Raw genomic sequence first — 19193 nt, 5'->3', positions numbered from 1 at the left:
TCCTAACCAACATGTTCTCCTGGACATAGCGTAGCTGCAAAGATGATTCAGGCATTTTTCTGTAGTATCACACAGGGGATGTGTTGATCACTCAGTGTCCATATAAGTGCTCAGATTTGTCAGGGTCACAGGCGCCCGGTTTTGCAGCTCTTGTCACTGTTTTCCACATAACCATCCTACCTCTACTTGTCCAGACTCGTGAGCAGTGTGTCCACATCCCTGCTTGGTTTCAGAGTGTAGGCTGGACTCGGTGCCTTTGCTTTATCTCTCATGCCTTCCTCACAGGGATATGCCTTCCCTGCAAACTACACACACTTCTCCCGCTGGAGTTTTAAGAACACAAATGCCTTGACTGGTTTAGAGAGGAAAACTTTCCATGGGCTTTATACTGCCCACCATGGGCTGTTTCAATCTGTTATGGCTCCACATCTGCAGGTAACACAGGCTCCTGCTCCCTGCCTCACTGGCGTGGTTTGGCTGGTGATGCTCATTGTTGCATTGGAATTGCCACCAATTCCCATTAGGATCAACACACAGCTTGGAAACAGGCAATTTATTTACCCACCAGGCAAAAGTCTGATGGTTTTACTTTTGGCAGTTTAGGTCTACTGTTAGATATACTTGCAATATAGAGCTCAGAGTGAGGTTCCAGAGCTCTGTCATTAAAGTTGTCAGCAATAAATTGGAATTTCATAGCTCATAATTTTCCTAACTAATAATTACAGTGAGTAAAATGTCTCTGTAATTGCATCTCTGTGTGTATGTTTTTTCATATGTGTGCATGTATGTGAAAAATGGGAATCCTTATGATAAATCCTTACATTTGGAATTTTATTATTGGAATTTTTCAGTATTAGATGCAGCTTTAAAAAAACATCTAGAAGTAGATAACCAGCTGTTGCAGGGCAAATGAAGCTCTTACCCCTTGGGGGAGGGTGCTGGAGAGGGGCCCACCCTACACCTGCCTTTGCAACTCTCCATAAGCAAAAGGCCCTGACCTGATGCACATGAAATGATGCTGGCTAAAGTGATCCTTGCCTTTAAAAAGGAAACAGGAGTCAGGGATGCTGGAGGCATGCAGCCTGCAGGCCTTGTGACTGCACTCAGATTCATTGCTAGGGTGGAGAGGAGGGGGATGTCCATGGCAGTGCAGGGTGAGAACTGTTCCCATCACGATGACCTCCCCCAGCATCTAGGGAAGGGGTTGTGGGCCCAATCCTGCACGTCCCATGCAAGGCGAGCCTTCCTGTGGGCTCATCTGTGCCTGGGCGGGCCTTGAGGCCATGAAAGCAGGCAGGTGAGCAAAGGTTAAAGAGTTTGGGAGTAGAGGTCTTGCTGTTCTGAAGACACCAAAGATTTGTCCCCTGGTGAGCTCATCACAGCCGCAGTATTGTGGTGGCAAGGGCCCTCTCTGGTGTGGCTTTCCTACTGTGGTGATCAGCCATGGGAAAGCATTGACTGGTCTGTACAGGCACAGCATCCTGTACTGCTGGGAGTGCTCCTCTTGACTAGGCTGTCCTGGAGTGCAGGGCACTGACCATGGGCACTGTTGGAGAAAAGTGCTAAGAAACATTTGTGAAATCAATCATTTTGACTAGATTTAAGAAAATTGTGACTTGTTGTCTCGTAGCGTTTGTGGTATTGTCTGGCTGCCTTCTACATCCTCCTCACAGAAATGGTGCCAGCAACCAAGGTTTGAGCCCAGGGGTGCAAGATTTTAGAAGGTTTATGGGCCATGTTTGCCACTGTTTTTGTTATGTCCTCCTGGAAGTGTGAGAGGAACTAAATTTTTCTCCTCTGCCCTAAAGCTCACTGCATTTAGGGACAGCAGGAGGGCTAATCCATCTCTCAACACTTGCCATTATTGATATTGCATAAATGGTTCATGGGGGCTGGTAAGCCTGAGTCAACATTTGCACACAGAATATCTGAGAACATGTATGAACAATTTGGTGTCAGTCTCTTTAAAGGAACTTTAGGTCCTGCACACAGAGCTGTCCTGAAAACACTAAGAACAGGTAGCCTGGCAAAAATTCGATGAACATGATCGCATGTTTCAGTGAGGCAGACTTCGGCTGTGCAGACTGTTTGGAAAGATGGGGGAATTTTTTTTTTTTTTTTGTATAATGGTTATGTTAGATAGTTGCAGGGAAAATATGTTAATAAGCAGTCTTGTCTTCCTGCTTGGGAGGTTCTCCTGAGCTAGAAATGTGGGCATAGAGCAGTGAGCGGTTGTGTTTGAGCTGCTGCAAGTACAGCTTGGTGGGCACCTGGTTGAGAGGCTGACAGAGTCGGGGGCTGCTCTATATGCAAGGGGTGTGCAGGATTAGGGCAGTTAGGGTGGTAGCTGAAGGTAGGCATGGGTTTATTTTTAATCTGGTCATGAGAAAATTCAGAAGATACAAAGAAGTTCAGGGCTGTGAGAGAGCCTCCTGTGTGGAATGCCCTGACTGCAGCATGGAGGAATACGGTCTCAGTCTCCGTTGTGGCCCTCAATATGTAAGATGGGACTTCTGCTCTTAGCAGCATGTTCAATACTTTATTAAAGGGGAAGACTTGCAGGGCCCAGAGATCTCAGCTACCATGTATTATGGCAAAGCTACCAAAAGCAGTATATCTTGTGTGATGTGCATGTGAAGAAATTGGTCAGATTTATTTTGGTTTAGGGATCTCATTCTCCACCTTTCCTGGGGGCATGGCATCAGCAGAGCTGCTGCTGGTGGTGAAGATGCTGCACCCAAGGAAGCGCTGGTCACAGAAACTGATCCCTGCCTCAGCTGGACCCCTCCAGAGCATGAGCAGCTCCCTTTCCCTCAAAATTTGTTATTGAAACTACTGAAAGTACATTTACTGAAAATGTAATGATGAAAAGAATACATTTTGAAAAATAGGAACTATTAAAATCATAGTATGCATATTAAAATCAAAAACCAGGAAAAAGAGACGCTACTCTATTTATTCCAGAGCTGCAAATAAAAAACAATACCTAGCCATCATGTCACTCTGAATCATAACGAGCTGTAGATATTAATGACAGCATTTCTGTAAAAACAGTAATTTGCTACAAAAGAGTCCGCTGCAAAAAGTGGTCTTTGGTGTGATTTGTTTCTATTATTGCCAGTACTGCTGATTAATAACACACATTTTCAGTTAATTTTGGATCTCAGCATGCCCTTTAATCTTGCGTTATTTCTTTTGTCTTGCTATTACAGAAAAATATATATTGTATCCTGAGGCCCAATTCCAATTACTATAAGTTAATCTATTAGGTGATAAAGAACCACACAGGCAGGAAATGTGTGTGTGAAAGTGAAGATGTATCTCAGGATTTGCTGGGGTTCAGTTACCTTGAAATGATGCTCTCTATAAATCTCAGAGCATGTTCTCTGTCTGTGTGTGATAACCAAAGCTTTGTTTTGGATGTTGTCCCAGGTATTATGAAACCGGGAGTATTAAACCTGGAGTGATTGGAGGATCAAAACCAAAGGTCGCCACACCCAAAGTCGTTGAAAAAATTGCAGAGTACAAACGCCAAAATCCCACCATGTTTGCCTGGGAGATCAGGGACAGGCTCCTTGCTGAACGAGTGTGTGACAACGACACTGTGCCCAGCGTCAGTTCCATTAACAGGTAAAGTTCTGTGTGGGGTGGGATGCTCCATGGAAGCATTGTCACTATGTCTTTGTCTTTTAGTAGGACTGGGTGTTTGGGGCTGCTTCTAAGAAAAGCAGCTTCTCCTGTTTCCCTAGGGCACTTGGGGCTAGGGAGCAGCTCTGGGCTTACCTCGGTGGCTGAAGCACCATGGATGATGAGCGTTTCCCAGGAGTGGGCAGGTTCCACTGCCAGCCTTTGCTTCTTTTCCATCCTTTCCCCTCTCTGTGAGTAGGAGGACCTTGCTGGGAATGACCCTATGAGTTTGTTATGAGTGAAGCCCTAGTTCTGCTCTATAGGGTGGGTGTTCAGTGGGACATGCTTTGCCCTGGGGGGAAGCTCAGATGGCCATTGAGTAGGGTGGCAGCTGCCTGGGAAAGAAAGGGACCTAAGGCATGGGTCTGAGGTACCGTTCTATCACCCATTTGGTGTAGCTGACATTGGCCCAGGCCTACGTTCAGTGTGAATATCAGTGGGGGAATTTGGTTGGTAGTGTCTGAGGGCCTCTGCTGTCTGCTTTTTATGTTGGGAACCTAAGTGGCCTTGAATTGCTTTTGCAAAGATGCAGGGGAATCTCATTTGGAGACTCAGTCCCATGTTTGTGAGTTCTGCCATGGCGTCACAAGTCAGGGCTGGGGTCATAGAAGGGTCTAAAGGGCCTCTAAACTGCTGCCTTGTCCGTTACACCTTCTGTGCCCACAATTTCCTCCTGAGTCAAGTGACATGTAAGGTTGATGTTGGAAAAACCCAGTGAAATACTATGTGACATCTCCAGCCCTGCCAGAGCAACAGTAAGAGGCGAATACTTGGATAGCAGAGCTCTTGGGCACCCATGGGCCTGGCAAGCAGAGTTCTTTAATCTTTAAGTTCCAGGCTTCCTCCTCCCCACGCTGGTGAGATGATTTTCACTTGTGCAACTGCATGCAAATTCTTCGAATACAGCTCGCTATAAAAGGTCTCATTTGCGTCCAGACGTGAAATAAATTGATGCAATATTCTTTTATTGGCTATCCCAATCTGATTTGCATTCATGGAGTTGCCGCTTGAGTAGCTGGAGTGGCTTCCCCAGCATTAGCGGGGAGTGCAGTCTCTGCTTTGACAGACCAAATGTCGACTCATATGTTTGTGGAATTTAAAAAAAAAAAATGGGGCTGTTCATGTGCGGTCTTTGCTGCTTGGGAGCCCCTGACTTGGAGGCTCCAGAGCAGCATGGAGTAACTCTATGAACGTGGTGTCTTTAGATTTAAAGGGGGTTTGAGAAACATTACACACACCAGGAAAACCAAAGGAAAATATCAAATACCTAAGGAGAAGCTCTGCTTCCATTAATGTCAACGAGTCATGTCAGAATCATGGCTGCTGTGAGCAGTCCTGTGCTTGTGTTGGAGAACTTCAAATGTCCTCCAAAAAACTACCAAAAAGGCAGTCACAGCTCTAGGTAAAAGGGAGATTTAAGTAGCTTCCAGTCATATTTTGAGCCAGTTTCTATGTTCCACTTGCTGTGTCCTTGTATGTTTCCACACTCATAATGCCCACACCCTCACTGGCCTTGTATCAGAAACCCAGTTCATGATCTGTCACCAAGGTTTTTGTCTGTAAATCTAATTCTTTCTCATCTGCTTGTGACTGTGGCTAAGATCTTTTCTCAAAGGTTTGCAATCCCTTTTAAGAAATGCATGCAATCTGTTTGAGTCAATCTGTTTACTCAGAGAATTGTTTTTGCTGGCTTAGGAGCTCCTTGTGAAAACCCAGACTGAACAGCCATGTGACAAAGAACCTGGAATTCACATCAAAACACTTTGCTTTAATGCTAAATCCTACAGTTCCAGCAGTCTGTGGGTTTTATGCTCATATTTAACATTGAGTATATACTTTGGGGCTTTGCTGGTGGGGAAGGCAGGAGGCCGCTGCCCACAATATTCTTGTTCACCACTGAGGTGCAAATCAGGGGCTGCCTGGTCAGCACAAACCTAAGCCTACAACGATCTCTCTGAGTGGTTCCTGTCCTGCTGCAGTTACCATTTCTGCACAGGGGAGGATGGAGGTACTGCTCTGGTTCTCTTTCTGGTTCTCCAGAGTGCAGGGGGTGTTTGCCAGGGCTGTGTTGTTCCCTTAGAGGATGCTGATGCTGTTTCTGTGGAACACTAGAGTTTATGGGGATGGACTACTCGCAGCTCATCCCCGCTACTGAGGGGGCCTTTTAGCAGACAAGTCTGAGCTGCTGCCCCCATGTAAGAGTGAATAATAATAATAATTTTTATTTATTAATAGCATTAATTGTAATAATAGGCCACTCTTCAATAGCAGAAGAAACTCTGTGTGATTAAGACTGAATTAATCATTGTGATTAGCTTTGCTCAAATCAGCTGAGAGCTGTCCTGCTGCTTTCAAATGCTCCAGTCTCTGTTCCTCCAGAGATAAAGATGTTTATGTGTCAGAAGGCCCTGGACACCCTTTCTTCACCATGACAGCCTTGTGCCGGGGGCTGTTTCCACTCTTGACCATGCAGGGTCCTGTTTCTTTGGCCGTGCTCCCCCACCAAAGGTGCTGTCCCAACTGTTCCTGTCCCCCACACTGGGCTGGCTGTTCTGGGGGCTATGTTGCTGGAAGCCATCTCCTGGTTGTGCCTGACATGCAACAGCCTCACTCTGGCGCTGTCAGCTGAGAGATGGCTTGTGGACAGGCCAAACCTCTGCCAGCCTCCATCAGACACCTCTGAGGAATGGGAGGGGAAGGGGACGGCAGTGCATTCTTTTCTGGAATGGAGTTGGGTTTCACCACTGGTGGTCCCTGTGCCTGTTTATGGTGGACTTACCAGCAAGGAACTGCTGTGTATTCCTGCAAGTTCACCCCCAAGCCCACTCCACCTGACAACTCCTCTCCTCTCCTGTCTGTCAAATTCATGGCAGGCAGGAATGGGAGGAGAGTTTGACAGGCACAGAGACGAGAAATGCTCACTGTGGCATTGCTGCTGTAACAGTAGTGCCTGGGGCAGGGGGATGTGTGGTGAACCAAGGGTGTGCCTCCTTCCAGCCTGTTCCAATTCTGCCACAGCCTGAGGGAGAGCTGTGTGATTTCCAGAGGTATTGCTGACTCAGTCTTTTGTTTTTTCATAGCGCATGGGCAGGTGAACAATGTATGTAGCATCTACCCAGAATCTCCCTTTGTAGCAGGTACCCTCTGTCCTGCACCACCACATATGCAGTCTGTTTTACCTTTATCTCTGAATTTTTCCTAATTGATGTCACTATCAATCAGAGCAAAGACTGTATGTACCCTGTGATGATAAATGTAGTCATTCAGCTTTAAGATTAGCATTTATTCCAATGCTTTCTCTTCAAAATAATATTTTGGCTAAGCTGATCCTTTCCCGAGGTGTCCAAGTGCCTCTAGCCATGTGAGTGCTATACTTGGGATGCTCTAGGAACAGCCTTGCAAATGTGTCCCAGCACCCAAGAGTGCAGACCACAGGCTGCTGGGACCTCTGGGCTCAGAAGGGCCAAGCTCCCAGGAGAGGGGGTACTGGCCTGATGGTTGCCCAGATAGCAATGGATATCTCTTTCCTGGGCAGTGAGGATGGGGTCCTCAAAGTCACCAAAGCACCAAACTCTGAAGCATCCTGAGAACCATCTGGATGCGAGCATGTTCAGTGTGCTCTGGGAGGACCTTGCTTGAGCAGGGAGGTTGGACGAGATGACCTACTGTCAACTGCTGTCTCTTCCAACCCGAGCCATTGTGTGATTTTGTGACTCTGTGGAATGTCACCCTGATGACTCTAATGGCAGGGGCTGGGGGCACAAATGTGGTCCTGGGTCCACCTGCCAAACTTTGATCTTTCAGTGAATGACAAAGGGAACGTATGCAGAAAGGCATTTTTTGTATTGATGTTGGTGTCCTTTGCTGAAAAAGTAGTGTCTAATGCCTCCTGCCATTGCATGCCTAATGCTAGCTAAGTGATCATTTTCTTTCCATTACTCACAGGATCATACGGACCAAGGTGCAGCAGCCACCCAATCAGCAGGTCCCAGCCTCCAGTCACAGCATAGGTAAGGAAAACTTTTTTTAAAATACATTAAAAAAAATCATAATGGGTTACAAATATTCTGAAGAACTTTTAATCATTCTTATGGACAGATAATTCTGCATAAAACACTTCAGCACACGTGCTAATGTGCCTTCTTTGTCATTCTCCAAGGGCTGAACATAGTAAATGAATTTTATAAATACTTCTAAAAGGTTTTGAATTTTACTGATTATTATGATAAATAGCTTTCACCATGAGACAGAAAATTGAAATCTAAACCAAAAAACCCCCACTAATAGGGGTCTATAGAATGTCAGATAATTAAAGTAATAAATCAAGAAAGGGATACTTATTCATAACATTTTCTGCATCATTAGTCAGTAAGTAGTTTTGAATGTGTTTTTTCAACTATCAACCATGCCTTCCATAGTTCTTTGTGCACTTGCAGTCTTGAGTGAAGAGGTAGCAAAACTTTCAGAACTTTTAATTCAGCCACAGAACAGTGATGCTGCACCCTGAGGGAGGTGATGCTGGTGGAGGGTGACCCAGAGGAGAACCCCAGGCTGGCGAGACACCCTCAGCCCTTCTCCTGGCTGATGGTGTCTTTCTGAGGAGGGTGGCTGCTTCTGTGCTGCAATGCAGCAGGGATGGAGGGGCTCAGTCGGAGCTGAGGGCTGCTCTCCTTCTGTCCTGTTCCATGAAACCCATCAGGACACAGGTCAGCCCTTGCTTCACAGGAAGTGGTGTGGGGGCCCTAGTTTCTCTCTGCCTTTATGCTGTCACCTGTGATATGGTGAAATACTTGCTGCCGCTTCTCTCTTGGCCAAGGTGTGCTGGCACCAGGAGAAAGGGAGCGGAGGCACAGAGCTGCCTGCATTCTTTCAGTTTGTCGGCAGATCCATACTGCAGACCCTGTGCCCTCAGCCTTTCTCTCCAGAAAATATCAAAAGAATCTCAGAAATCTTCCTTTATCTCACTGTGGTGGCTTAAATGCTGTCTCTTCATGAGAAAGTCGAGAACAGAGAAGAAAAATCTTGTTTCTCAGGGTCTAGAGTTGATAGAGACAGCAGGGATTCCTGACATGAGTTTGCTCTGTGTGAGCTGTGTCTGGGGGTCTTCCATGTGGTCCCACAGTGTATCCCCCCATCCTGTCCTTGGGGTCTGCATGATGATTTCTAGGATGTAGGGATGTGGCAGGACAGACTCAGACTGTAAGCTGAGGGAAATGATGGTGGTGCTCCCTCCTCTGCCTGCTTCCATGAAGCCTTAGACACCCACAGCATCACAAGAACAGTGTTTGCAGTGCAATCTGGCACATCCAGACTGGTGTAGGCTGCTCATGAGTGACCACCCCCGGTGGACACAAACAGTACCCTTTTCTGAGGGCTCTTGCAAAGCATAATGGATTTAGGTCATATTTTGGGGAACCTCAGGGTCTTTCAGCCATCGATCCCTGGGCAACCCCAGCTGTGCAAGGTCTCCAAAGGCTGGCGGCATGGTCTTAACACGATGCAGACTGCACACCTAGCACAGCAAGTGAAGGTTGTTCTGCTCCCAGGAGGTTCCTGTCTCCAGAACCCTCTTGTGGCAGCTCCTCTCTCTGCATGACTGTGTTCACAGCAAGCTCTGTCCACATTGCTGGTGACATGGGCTGCTGTGTCACTGGAGGGCTTCTGCCATCCCAAGCAATGAGCTTTCCAAGCTCACTGAGCCTCGTGTGAGATGGGGTGTCTGACTGCTAAGGAAAAGCATCTCCCATCCCACAGCACATAGACCTAACCCCTCGTGAGGGGGGCAAAGGCTGACCATGCCTCTGCTCTCACCCCTGCGCTGGGCTGCTGTGGAATGCTGCTGGATTGGACTGGACATGGCTGGGGTGGGTAAGGGCTCTTCCCGAGCCGGAGGTGCCACAATGGCCAGCTGAGCCCCAGCCCACCTCCTTTATGCCATGAGAGCTGGTGGCTTTTGGGTGAGCTGGTGCCCATGTTGTCCTGCAACTGACTGCCTGTCCTTGCCTTGCAGCTTCCACGGGATCTGTCACCCAGGTGTCCTCTGTCACCACTGACTCTGCTGGCTCCTCCTACTCCATTAGTGGGATCCTGGGAATTGCCTCCCCCGGCACTGAGAGCAACAAGCGCAAGCGGGATGAAGGTAGCAGGAGCTGTTTTCTGGGAGGGGGTGTGCATGGCTGCACAGCCAGAGGGGTGGGCTGGGGCGGATGCTGTGTGTTTGTGATGTGATGGAGCTGTGGACATCTGCCGTCTCTGTTGAGTGCAGTGGAGTTTGGTTCTGTTTCAGCAGGACTTTGCCAAGGTCACAGACAAGCTGGGGTCCATCAGAGCAACCCAGTGGCCAGGAGCTGGGACTTGTCCAGGTGTTTTGGAAAGCTATGTCAGTGTGTCAGTTTTGAGCCAGGCCCTCCTCCACACTGTGGAACTTTTCCCTCCTGCCAATGAATAGGGGAACGGACACTATTGTGCTGACTCTGTGGCCACCTGAATTAAGAAATATTTGTAAAGTGGTAGAAGATTAACTGCAGAGACATCTGCTATGCTGCTTCTCTCAGGACTTTCTTCACTGGGGACATTTGTCAGTCTAGGAGGGCAGAAGTAAGCACAGTCTAGTTGGGGTTGGATATTGTTGATACACCCCTCAGATCCACACAGGGTGTATGGTCCTGTTTTGTTCTGCATCCTAATGAAAACACTGTTTTGGAGAGAAGGCCACCAGAGATAGAGTGGGAGGTAAAAGAGGGGAAATTCTGTGTTGGTGTCTTATTAAAATACCTTTAGTTTAGAGCATTACTTTCATTTTGGAACAACTTACAGAGAGAAGCTGAATCCATAGCAGTGGACACAATTTGTGTAGTGGAGGGCACACCAGAACTGTAGTGGGGCTTTTTCAGCTGAGGATGCAGAGGTCATGTGGAGGAGGGGTGAGTGCCTTTCCTGCTGAGTCACGCTGAGCACCCATGTTCCTCAGCTTCTGCTGCTGGTGCAGGTCCAGCACTGCCCTGCAAAAAGTGCAGGTCCAGATCCCTGCACTGCCCCCACTGTCCCTTGCTGCCCAACTGCTCCTGGATGGAGAGGGTGGTGGGTGGGTGGGCTGAAGCTTTAGTGGCACCCCCCAACCTGCCCCCCCCTCCCCTGGGGAAAACGCAGCTAAAATCAGCAGCCTGGCACCTGAGCTGTACAAACAGGGTCATGTGCCTGTGCATCCTTTAGTGGAAACACATGATCAGGTTGCAGAGTAGACCCAGATTTACTGAACTGGGAGAGAAACTGCAAGAGGTTGGTGGGGCCAGTTTCAGCCATGTGGGGAACTAATCTGATGGTGGGTGTATAAAACTCCTTGTGCTCAGGTTCTTGCTAAATATATCGTTACTTAACTCTGGGATTGTACACCTGATATTTTTTTCCAAATCCAGGTCATAAATGCGTCGTTAAATATATGCATTAAAAGCAGGTAGGGTGGAAGTTTTGTATTTTATCATCCAGGTCAGGAGAGAGGCTGTCTGTATTGACATGTGCTCCTGTGCCACAGAGCCATTTTTTGGGTGCCTATCAGAAGGCTGCTTTAACTGCAGAGAAAAGGATTGTTTCCTTGAAAAGCAAAAGCAGTTCCAGAAGTAGAGCTGAGAACCTACTCAGCTTTTTTCAGTTCGCATTCAGAAATGAGCATGTGATTGCTAAAGCAACCCCCATCAGTTTGGCAGGATGAGTCATGGGGTTTGAGCTCCTAAGCTGGACAATAATGCTGTCCTCAGCAGGCTGTTTGAACTGCTTTTACCATAGACTCAGGGCTGCAGGTTTGGAGAGGCATACTCAGGTACTCCAACATCTTTGTCTGTTGGGGGGATCCCTAGGAGCATCCCTAACACCCTCACTATCCTGCTTGGCACAAGCTGGATAGGTGGGGCTGAGTGCATTGTGCCCATGGAGGTGTCCCAAGGCTCTGTATCTGCTTTATGTTTCTCTGATGTGAAGAGGAGAAGCATGTCACCTAATTATGGCCTGTATCATGATGTAGATTCACAAGCGACAGAGCTAATTTAACCATTTCCTGACTTTGGAGAGGCTGTCTCCACAGAGAGCCCCTCACATTATGTCATTTCTCTGTAGCTGTTGGAAAGTGAGTGCCTGCTGCTCTGCCTCCCTGCACACATTTCCTGGAGCCACTGGCTGTGCAGTGCTGTCCAGACATCCTGGTTGCCCTCAGCCTGGGGATGAGGTGGGGTGGACTAACCCTTCCAGCTGCACAGAGCCCTTGATATAATTCATTAACCAGTTTTGTTCTCCTCACTCTTGACATTTTTTTAGCAGATGTCACCAGTCTTTAACCCAGTGGGGAGCTTGCTGGGTAGCAACAGGGGCAAAGCAAATCAGACAGTCTTTATTGGTTTATATAGCTGAAAGTGTCATTTTTTCCCCTGTTGTAATATGGACTTGGAGCAGATGTGCCTTCGTGGGGGATCAGTTGCTTTCACTTTTGGTTAAAGGACATGCTACTGGAGACTGACATGAGGAGCAGGCTGCTCCGTAATGAGGCAGAGATACAGGCAGCCGCTGCAGTCTCCAGCAGTGGAGGATGCCGGACAGCTCTTGCTGTTCTGCCTGCAGATTGCCTCCTCAGGTGCAATGGCTGCAAGTTTGCCCAGCCCTACAGTTCAGGGAAGGGCTGTAGAGGTGCCGGTGGGTGACAGGGATGCACAGAGTGACCATGGTGGGGTGCCTGCTCTCAATGGGATCTGTTTTAGGGCGAGACCCCAAGTCAGAGCAAGCTGACTCCAATGCTCATCCAATGCTGACAGCTAGCGTATGTGTAGGGGCTGGTTTCACTGCACTACCAACAGCTGGCTGGGGGACTGCTGGTGGTTTCATGATGGACACCTGACATATTTTGGGAAGTGCTGAGCATCCCCTATCTGGAAGTCAAAGCTTTCTGAAGTGGGGTTAAATAATCCTTGTCGAGCACTGAGAAGAGGGCAAAAGAGACTTTTCTCCACAGGTGGGTGCCTAGCAGACTGGGCGCAGATATGCTTCTCAGGACATGTTTTGGGGATGAAGGAGGTTGCTGGGCCATAAGTGCTCTGGAGGATGATGGGGGAAGAAGGGCCAGTGCACAGCAAGGCAGAGCCCAGCCCTCTTTCTCCCTTCACTCCTCTCTTTGCTAGCCCTGGTCTCCATCCTGCAGAGCTGTGCAGGTCTGGAAGAGATGTCAGAAGGGCTTACGCCCACATGTAAGCACAACGCTTGCTGTGTTTGTGTCATGCCAGCTGAGGGATCCTGGAGCAAGCATGCTTGCCTAAGGCATGGGATGTGCTTCCCACCTGGGATGTCCTTGTGAGCTGCGGCTGCTCAATGGAAGAGTGACATCCCTCCACCAAAGGACTCCTGCATCTCAAAGAGTTCCAGACCTGTGTTCAGTGGGAATCATGTTGTGCCTGCTGGTCCTTTCCAAGAGTGTTCACAGAGCAAGGGGAGTGTGTGGGGGTGATGCTGGCTGCTGTGGGGAGATGCTGGGTGTAGCTCTGTTGGACCTTGTGCACAGCCCTCTGCTTACTGGTCTGTAGAGGGCTCGAGCTGCTCAGTCTGAGCATGTCTGAATGCAAACCCTGCCTTCTGTGCAGGCAGCTGCTGTTTGCGCTCTGCTGCAGCTGTGGATACTGTCAGAGCTGGCCTGGGGCTGGGGCAAGAATCCTGTTCCCATACTCTTGCAGAGACATGAGAGTGACTGCCAGTGGGTTTATGAACAGACTTGGAAGACTTACAAGAATCTCCATTCTTGTGGCTCCTCCTTGCCTTACACAAAACACGAACCATTTCCCCACAGGGGAATAATGCCCTTTTGGAGCAAATGCAGGTTGTGTTGGAGTGTGAGTGCCTGACCTTCCAGAAGTATGCTTGTGCCTTCACTTCTGACACAGAAATGTGCAGAATCTTTAATACTGGCAGGTAATAGGGGCAGCAGGTGAACACGAACAGCAGCAGCTAAGCCAGTCTGAATTCTGCTTGCATACAGTTGTTTCTCTGGAAGTCCAGGATGCCTGTCATGTCCCAACATTACTTGTATGTTATTAAAATAGAGACTGTCAATGGGCATAAATGTCATATGGCCCATCCTGCTATGGCTAGAATCGTAGAATATTCTGAGCTGAAAGGAACCCGCAAGGATCATCAAAATCCAACTTGTGGAAAAAAAGAAAAACAAAACCAAAAACCCACTGTAGGGTTATCACTGCCCTGGCACAATGTTAGAGTGTGCAAGCTGGCACCCTTTCTAATGCAGGGATTGGCACAGACGGGCATCATGTCACTGCTCACATCAGGTGCAGCCATGGTGTCACGGAAGATAATCTGTTTCCTCACAGGCACATGAGCTGTGCTAGACCAGTTGGCCTGTGTGCTTTGCTTTTATAGATGCAGCTGGTTCAAGCAAAAGGCTCTGTGCAACCATAAGAGCCTGATCGCAAATTTTCTGGGGCCCAGTCTGCCCAAATTCAGCAAGACATCCTCAACAAAGTGCCACACAGAATGCATGTGTCTGCTCCCTGCCTGCCCCTCCTTCCTGCAAGAGAGGTTAGGCAGATTTAGATACCTGCACTGAAGAGCTGCAGAGATCATATTTCAAATTCAATATTAACAGAGACTTCTCAGCAGTGGAGGAGTTTGGGGAATTGAAAGCAGTGTGCCAGGAAACTTCCATTTGTACCAGTTGTTTTGTTTTGTTTCCATTCTCACCAACTATAATCCAACACTGCTGTCATCATGTGGTGTGATGATGTAAGTGCTGGTGCTTTCTTTCCTCGACAGAACTCTTTGAGAAATGTCTTTAATCACAGATATGGTGTGTTCCCAGGTGTTTGGGTCACAGCCTTCTATCTGAGAGAATAAGCCTCTGAGAGGGGCTGGGACACTAATAGAGATGAGAAGGAAATGAGGAGGATTGCACACAAAGGTGGGTGCAATCCAATGTCCTACAGAACCATCCTATTTTACAGTCACCATGTTTTCATGAAGGGATGCCCTGGGTTAGGCATACTTGGCTATCCAAGCAAGTGCTGACCTGGGCACTGAAGCTGATGGGGATATTTCCAATGACACCAGCAGTGTGGCCACTGTTGAGATCAGCTGGGGAAGTGCTCGGCAGTGACAAAGGTGGACAAGACCTCACCAAGTCAGTGACATGTCTGGGGACAGAGGGACAGAGAAAAGCAAAGCATACAACTCAGTATGAGTGAATGTTTCTGTATATTGTGTCTTTCCTCCATACCAGGCCCATGAGCTATGTTTTCCCAGAGGGACAGAAATAAGGAACTACACTCACATCTAGGCAGACGTTTGAAGGGCTGTGGGCACAAATGTCTTGGAGACTGCATGAGAGGGCCAGTGGCCTCCTAAGGGAGTCCAACATGCTGCCAGGTTCTTCTGTCATCTCTTCTTGTGATCAAGGGACAATGTGCCGAGGTATCAACTCTAGGAGGCTGCTGGAAAGGCTTGTAAATTATTTTTTCTGCTTTTGTATTAAATCCACTTCCTTAAAAGTTAACACCAGAACCACAGCTGTTGCTAAGCTTTTCCCAAAACAGTCAGGTACGATGTCCACCTCTCTGTGCCTGAGGTTGTGCCATGACTTGCAGTGTGTACATGCGGCAGATGGATATTGTCCAGGGGCATTCTGCTGCTCTGTTTCCTTATGATGGAGACAAACATATGCCTGTTCTGCCCTCTTGGTCCCGGTGTCCTATCTATGATAGCAGAGAACTCCCACCTCGTCACTGAGCTTTGTGCCATGGCAAAGCCCTGGGTGATGAGAGCTGCTGTGCCAGCCTGTAACTCCCTGGAGGGCCCAGGGCTATAAAGAGAGGCCTAACAGCCATGAAGTTAGTCATGAGTGTGTAAACCCCCCTTCCCAGCTATGGCTTTCCAAATTTCTGTAAAGGCAATGTAGATCTTACTGTAGGTACCCTGGTAATGGAGATACTACTCCATCAAATACCAGAATCTTTGGTCTCTGAGGGCTGGAATGTGGGACTCCTCTGTCCACTCAGATGCCCCTCTTCCTGGCAGTCAGTGCTGGCTCTGTGTGTGCTCTCAGGGTCCTGCTCATCCCAGGACACCTCTAGTGAGCATCTGCTCTGGTGTAAAAGCCCTCTGCCTTCCTAAAAAGGGGTGGGTTTTCCACCCACCCAAGATTTATTCTTTGTGGTTTCCTGAGACAGTTAAGGCACTTTTGACTTGGGGTGCTTGAGCATCTCCATCAGGGAGGACTTGCTGTATGAGGGGTCATGGTGCTGGCCTAGGCGTATGGGTGGTGACAGAGCCCACAGAGGTGTTTGTACTGCCTACCCACACTCTCAGCATCAGCAGGAGAAAAACACATGTTGCAGCCAGCAGGTGATGGAGTTCAGTGCATAAATTAACCACTAGTGAGGTCCCTAAGTCCGTATTACTTGGCTCACATCATATAGCGACCAGAGCTTGATGGTGCTGGGGATTGATGGTATCCTCTCTAGCTCTTTCTTGGGGTCTTCTGCAGCATGCCAGTGATGTGCAAAGGACTGAAGCCTTTGGGAATCTTAACTGCAAAGGAAACAGTTAAAAACAGAAAAAGAGTGAGGGGAAAAAAGCAGAAGGTTATGGAGAGGAAAAAAAACCAGCTGCCAATAGAAACTTCAAGTTTATTATGTCAAAGGACTTAAGTGTTTGTCTGGGCAGTGGTGAGTAGGAAGAGACACTGCCAAGTGAGTGGGAAGGGGGCTGACCTTGCCTCCCAGCTCTATCTCACTGCTGGGGAGACGCCTATGTGGAGCACCTGGGATGCAAAGACCCAACTGCCAAGTCAGCAATAGCTGGAAAGAGGCAGTGAGAAAATGCATAAAAATCAGAAAACTGTACTGCAGGCAATCAGGTGAAACAAGTGGAGAGTTCCAAGCCCACAAAGAGGTGAAAAAGAAAGAAATCCCCTCCAGAGTCCTCAGGAAGTGCTGGAGCTTGCTTTAATGATTTCTAGCCCCACTTCAGTAGTGCTTACTCTCTGGAGTTGCTTTTACCCCAGGGAATAAGTCCAGTGACTACACTGAGATGAAGCTTTTGAAGGGAATGAGGTTTTGCAGGGTCGGCAAGTGCTGATCTGAATATCTCCTGCTGATGTAGACTGTCCTTTGCATTCAGGGTTCTATTCCCTGAGTTGCAGAATGGGTTGGGCTATTTGTCCCATCATTTCTTTCTCTCCTCAGAAGAGATGGTTTTCCCTCACCAAACAGACACTGATATGATAATTTTAAATAGAGTTTGATGTGGGCTTTGCTATTGCGTTCCAATGATGGCTTCATCTGTGCTATATCCAAAGCGATCTATTTTTGGTGGAGGTTTTACTTATTTTTTTAACATTTCATTGCAAGCTCATTTTTCAGTTCTTGAGCATAATTTCTGAGAACACTTGGAGTTTTCTTTCAGTTTTTGCCTTTGCCTTTTGTGTACCTGACATGGTCCATTCTGAATGTGCTAAACTGGCAGCAGACTCTGGCCATGCTGGTGATTCGATGCCAGCAGGGATGATGTAACTCATGGATGATGTATTGACACCAGCAGTGATGGTGTCACCTGTGGATGACATTGGTTTGACATAAGCAGTGGTAGTGTGAAACGTAGATGGTTGTGGATATCTGGAGGAGGAGTTTGACTGCCCCAGGGCATAAGAATTAAACCCTTGAGTGTTCCAAGAGCCACCCTGCATCTGTGGGCTTATTGATGCTGATCCAGCCATCCCAGACATTAACAGGAGCAGCGCAGCTGGCACAGGATTTATCTTTGAAATTTCTTTCCTCATGAAATTCTAGGGAAAAAAGAATAAATGTAAGACACCTCAGGTCTCCACTACAACAGCATTAAAATAATGTAGTCTCAGTTTCTGAGAAAGTTCTGTGTGTCTAAATTAATGGAAATTAAGCAAAAAGCCATTTCAGCCTCCAAACAGAGCTGTTCTGATGTTTGAGAGCAACATGTTCGCCTGAGTTATGCTGAGGCAGCACAGTATTCTGGGGAGGCAAAGACAGGGCTCTGCCCAGCAAGGTGATAGATCCTGTGAGCTGAGATCCTCCTGGTACAATCTTCAGTTCTGTCAGACAGAGGAGCATTCCATGTTCTTTACTGTCAGTGTGAGTCCCAGCTTCCTTGTGATGCCCTGAGCTGCTAGCATGCTGGACACCTGGGTTTGCTGGCATCCCTGCTGCACTCTGGGGTTCTGCTGCTAGCTCATGACCTCTGTGGGATCCTTGTGGACATGGGAATGGCTGGGTGCCTGGCAGTGGCTGGTGGGCAGCTGTCCCCAGATGTGGATGTCCCCATGGCTTGTTGTCTGAGGGGTGTGAGGGATGGACTGGTTCTGCCCTGGCCTTCAGTGACACTCACCTGTTCGCAGCTCAGTGCAAGAAAACTCCCCGCCAGCGCAGCTGCCCTTTCGGAGCAAGAGGGTTCCCAGCTGTCTTGTGTGCACATCAAGCATGTTTGTCACTTTTCTCCTAATGCAGTCCCTGGGGCTCCTATTTTCTAGAGAGCTCTCCTCTGCCTCTGAGGTGAAGACCTGCCAGTTTGCCACCAGCTTCAGTGGAGCAGGGATTTTCTCAGAGCTATGTTAATGAAAATGCCAGAATTCTACCACTCCTTACAGCCCTGCTGTAGCTCCAGCTGTTCTCATCAGGAGCTGTCGACTGCTAGATGCTTTTCAAGGAAAAACCTCTTCCTATAGATTTAGCTAAAATTCAGTTTAGGGGTAGGTGACTTGTCAGATCTTCTTGATGGTGCCAGTAATGGGGCTGGCCAGGATCCTTTTGTGGGAACGCATTTCTGAAAGAAGAAGCAGTTTTGTGGAAAAGCAGGACTTGTCAATTTTAATGGATGTTTGTTATAAATGCTAATATAAAATAAGTAGGAAAGTCATGATCAAGATGAGTAATTCTGATTTATCAAGAAATAGGTAGAATCGAGAGAGGAGGAAAGGCTGAGGTGCAGTCACACACATATGTACGTACCTATGTGCCTGTACAGAGTGTGTATCTATGCGTCTCTAATGCATCTATCACATATATGTATATACAGAGAGAGGTGATCAAAGTTTTGCCTTACAATGGATAAATTATATTACTCACAAACTTTCACAATTAGTACTCCACCTTTTAAATTATTATAGTGATTTTAGAGAAGTCTGAAGAGCAAAATCAAGAAAAGATTATTTGGCTTTTTGGTGGTTAGATTCCTTCACATGCCTCTCTTGAACAAGGTGTTTCTGTGAGAAGAGGATCACAGATTCTGGATTTTCCCCATTTTCCCTGTTTGTACATCAGCATCTCTTGGGTCAGCATACATCTGCACTGTTAAAACAAATGCCTGAATTTCAAACATGTTTTAGATGAGGGGAGCTTAGGGGAGCTGCAGTGGCTCAGCCTCGTTTACCCTGGAAGAGAGATTTGGCCAGTTGCAGGCGGTGGTTGGAAAGAGGCAGGGGCTATATTCCTACA

At 47.7% G+C, this 19193-nt stretch overlaps 1 protein-coding gene across 5 annotated transcripts in view; it reads left to right on the top strand.

Moving 5' to 3' along the window:
- Window positions 1–19193, top strand: part of PAX5 (paired box 5) — a 137747-nt gene that overhangs the window by 11491 nt on the left and 107063 nt on the right. For all 5 annotated transcript variants that reach the window (XM_032096910.1, XM_032096907.1, XM_032096908.1 and 2 more), the window contains exons 3-5: window positions 3433–3630; window positions 7633–7697; window positions 9698–9826. In XM_032096910.1, the coding sequence (XP_031952801.1) occupies window positions 3433–3630; window positions 7633–7697; window positions 9698–9826 (392 nt within the window). The remainder of the gene's footprint in view (window positions 1–3432; window positions 3631–7632; window positions 7698–9697; window positions 9827–19193) is intronic.

Source organism: Corvus moneduloides, chromosome Z (genome assembly GCF_009650955.1).
Source record: "Corvus moneduloides isolate bCorMon1 chromosome Z, bCorMon1.pri, whole genome shotgun sequence".
NCBI lineage: Eukaryota > Metazoa > Chordata > Aves > Passeriformes > Corvidae > Corvus > Corvus moneduloides.
Note: the sequence above shows the minus strand (reverse complement) of the source record. Positions and strands in the feature narration are given on the sequence as shown.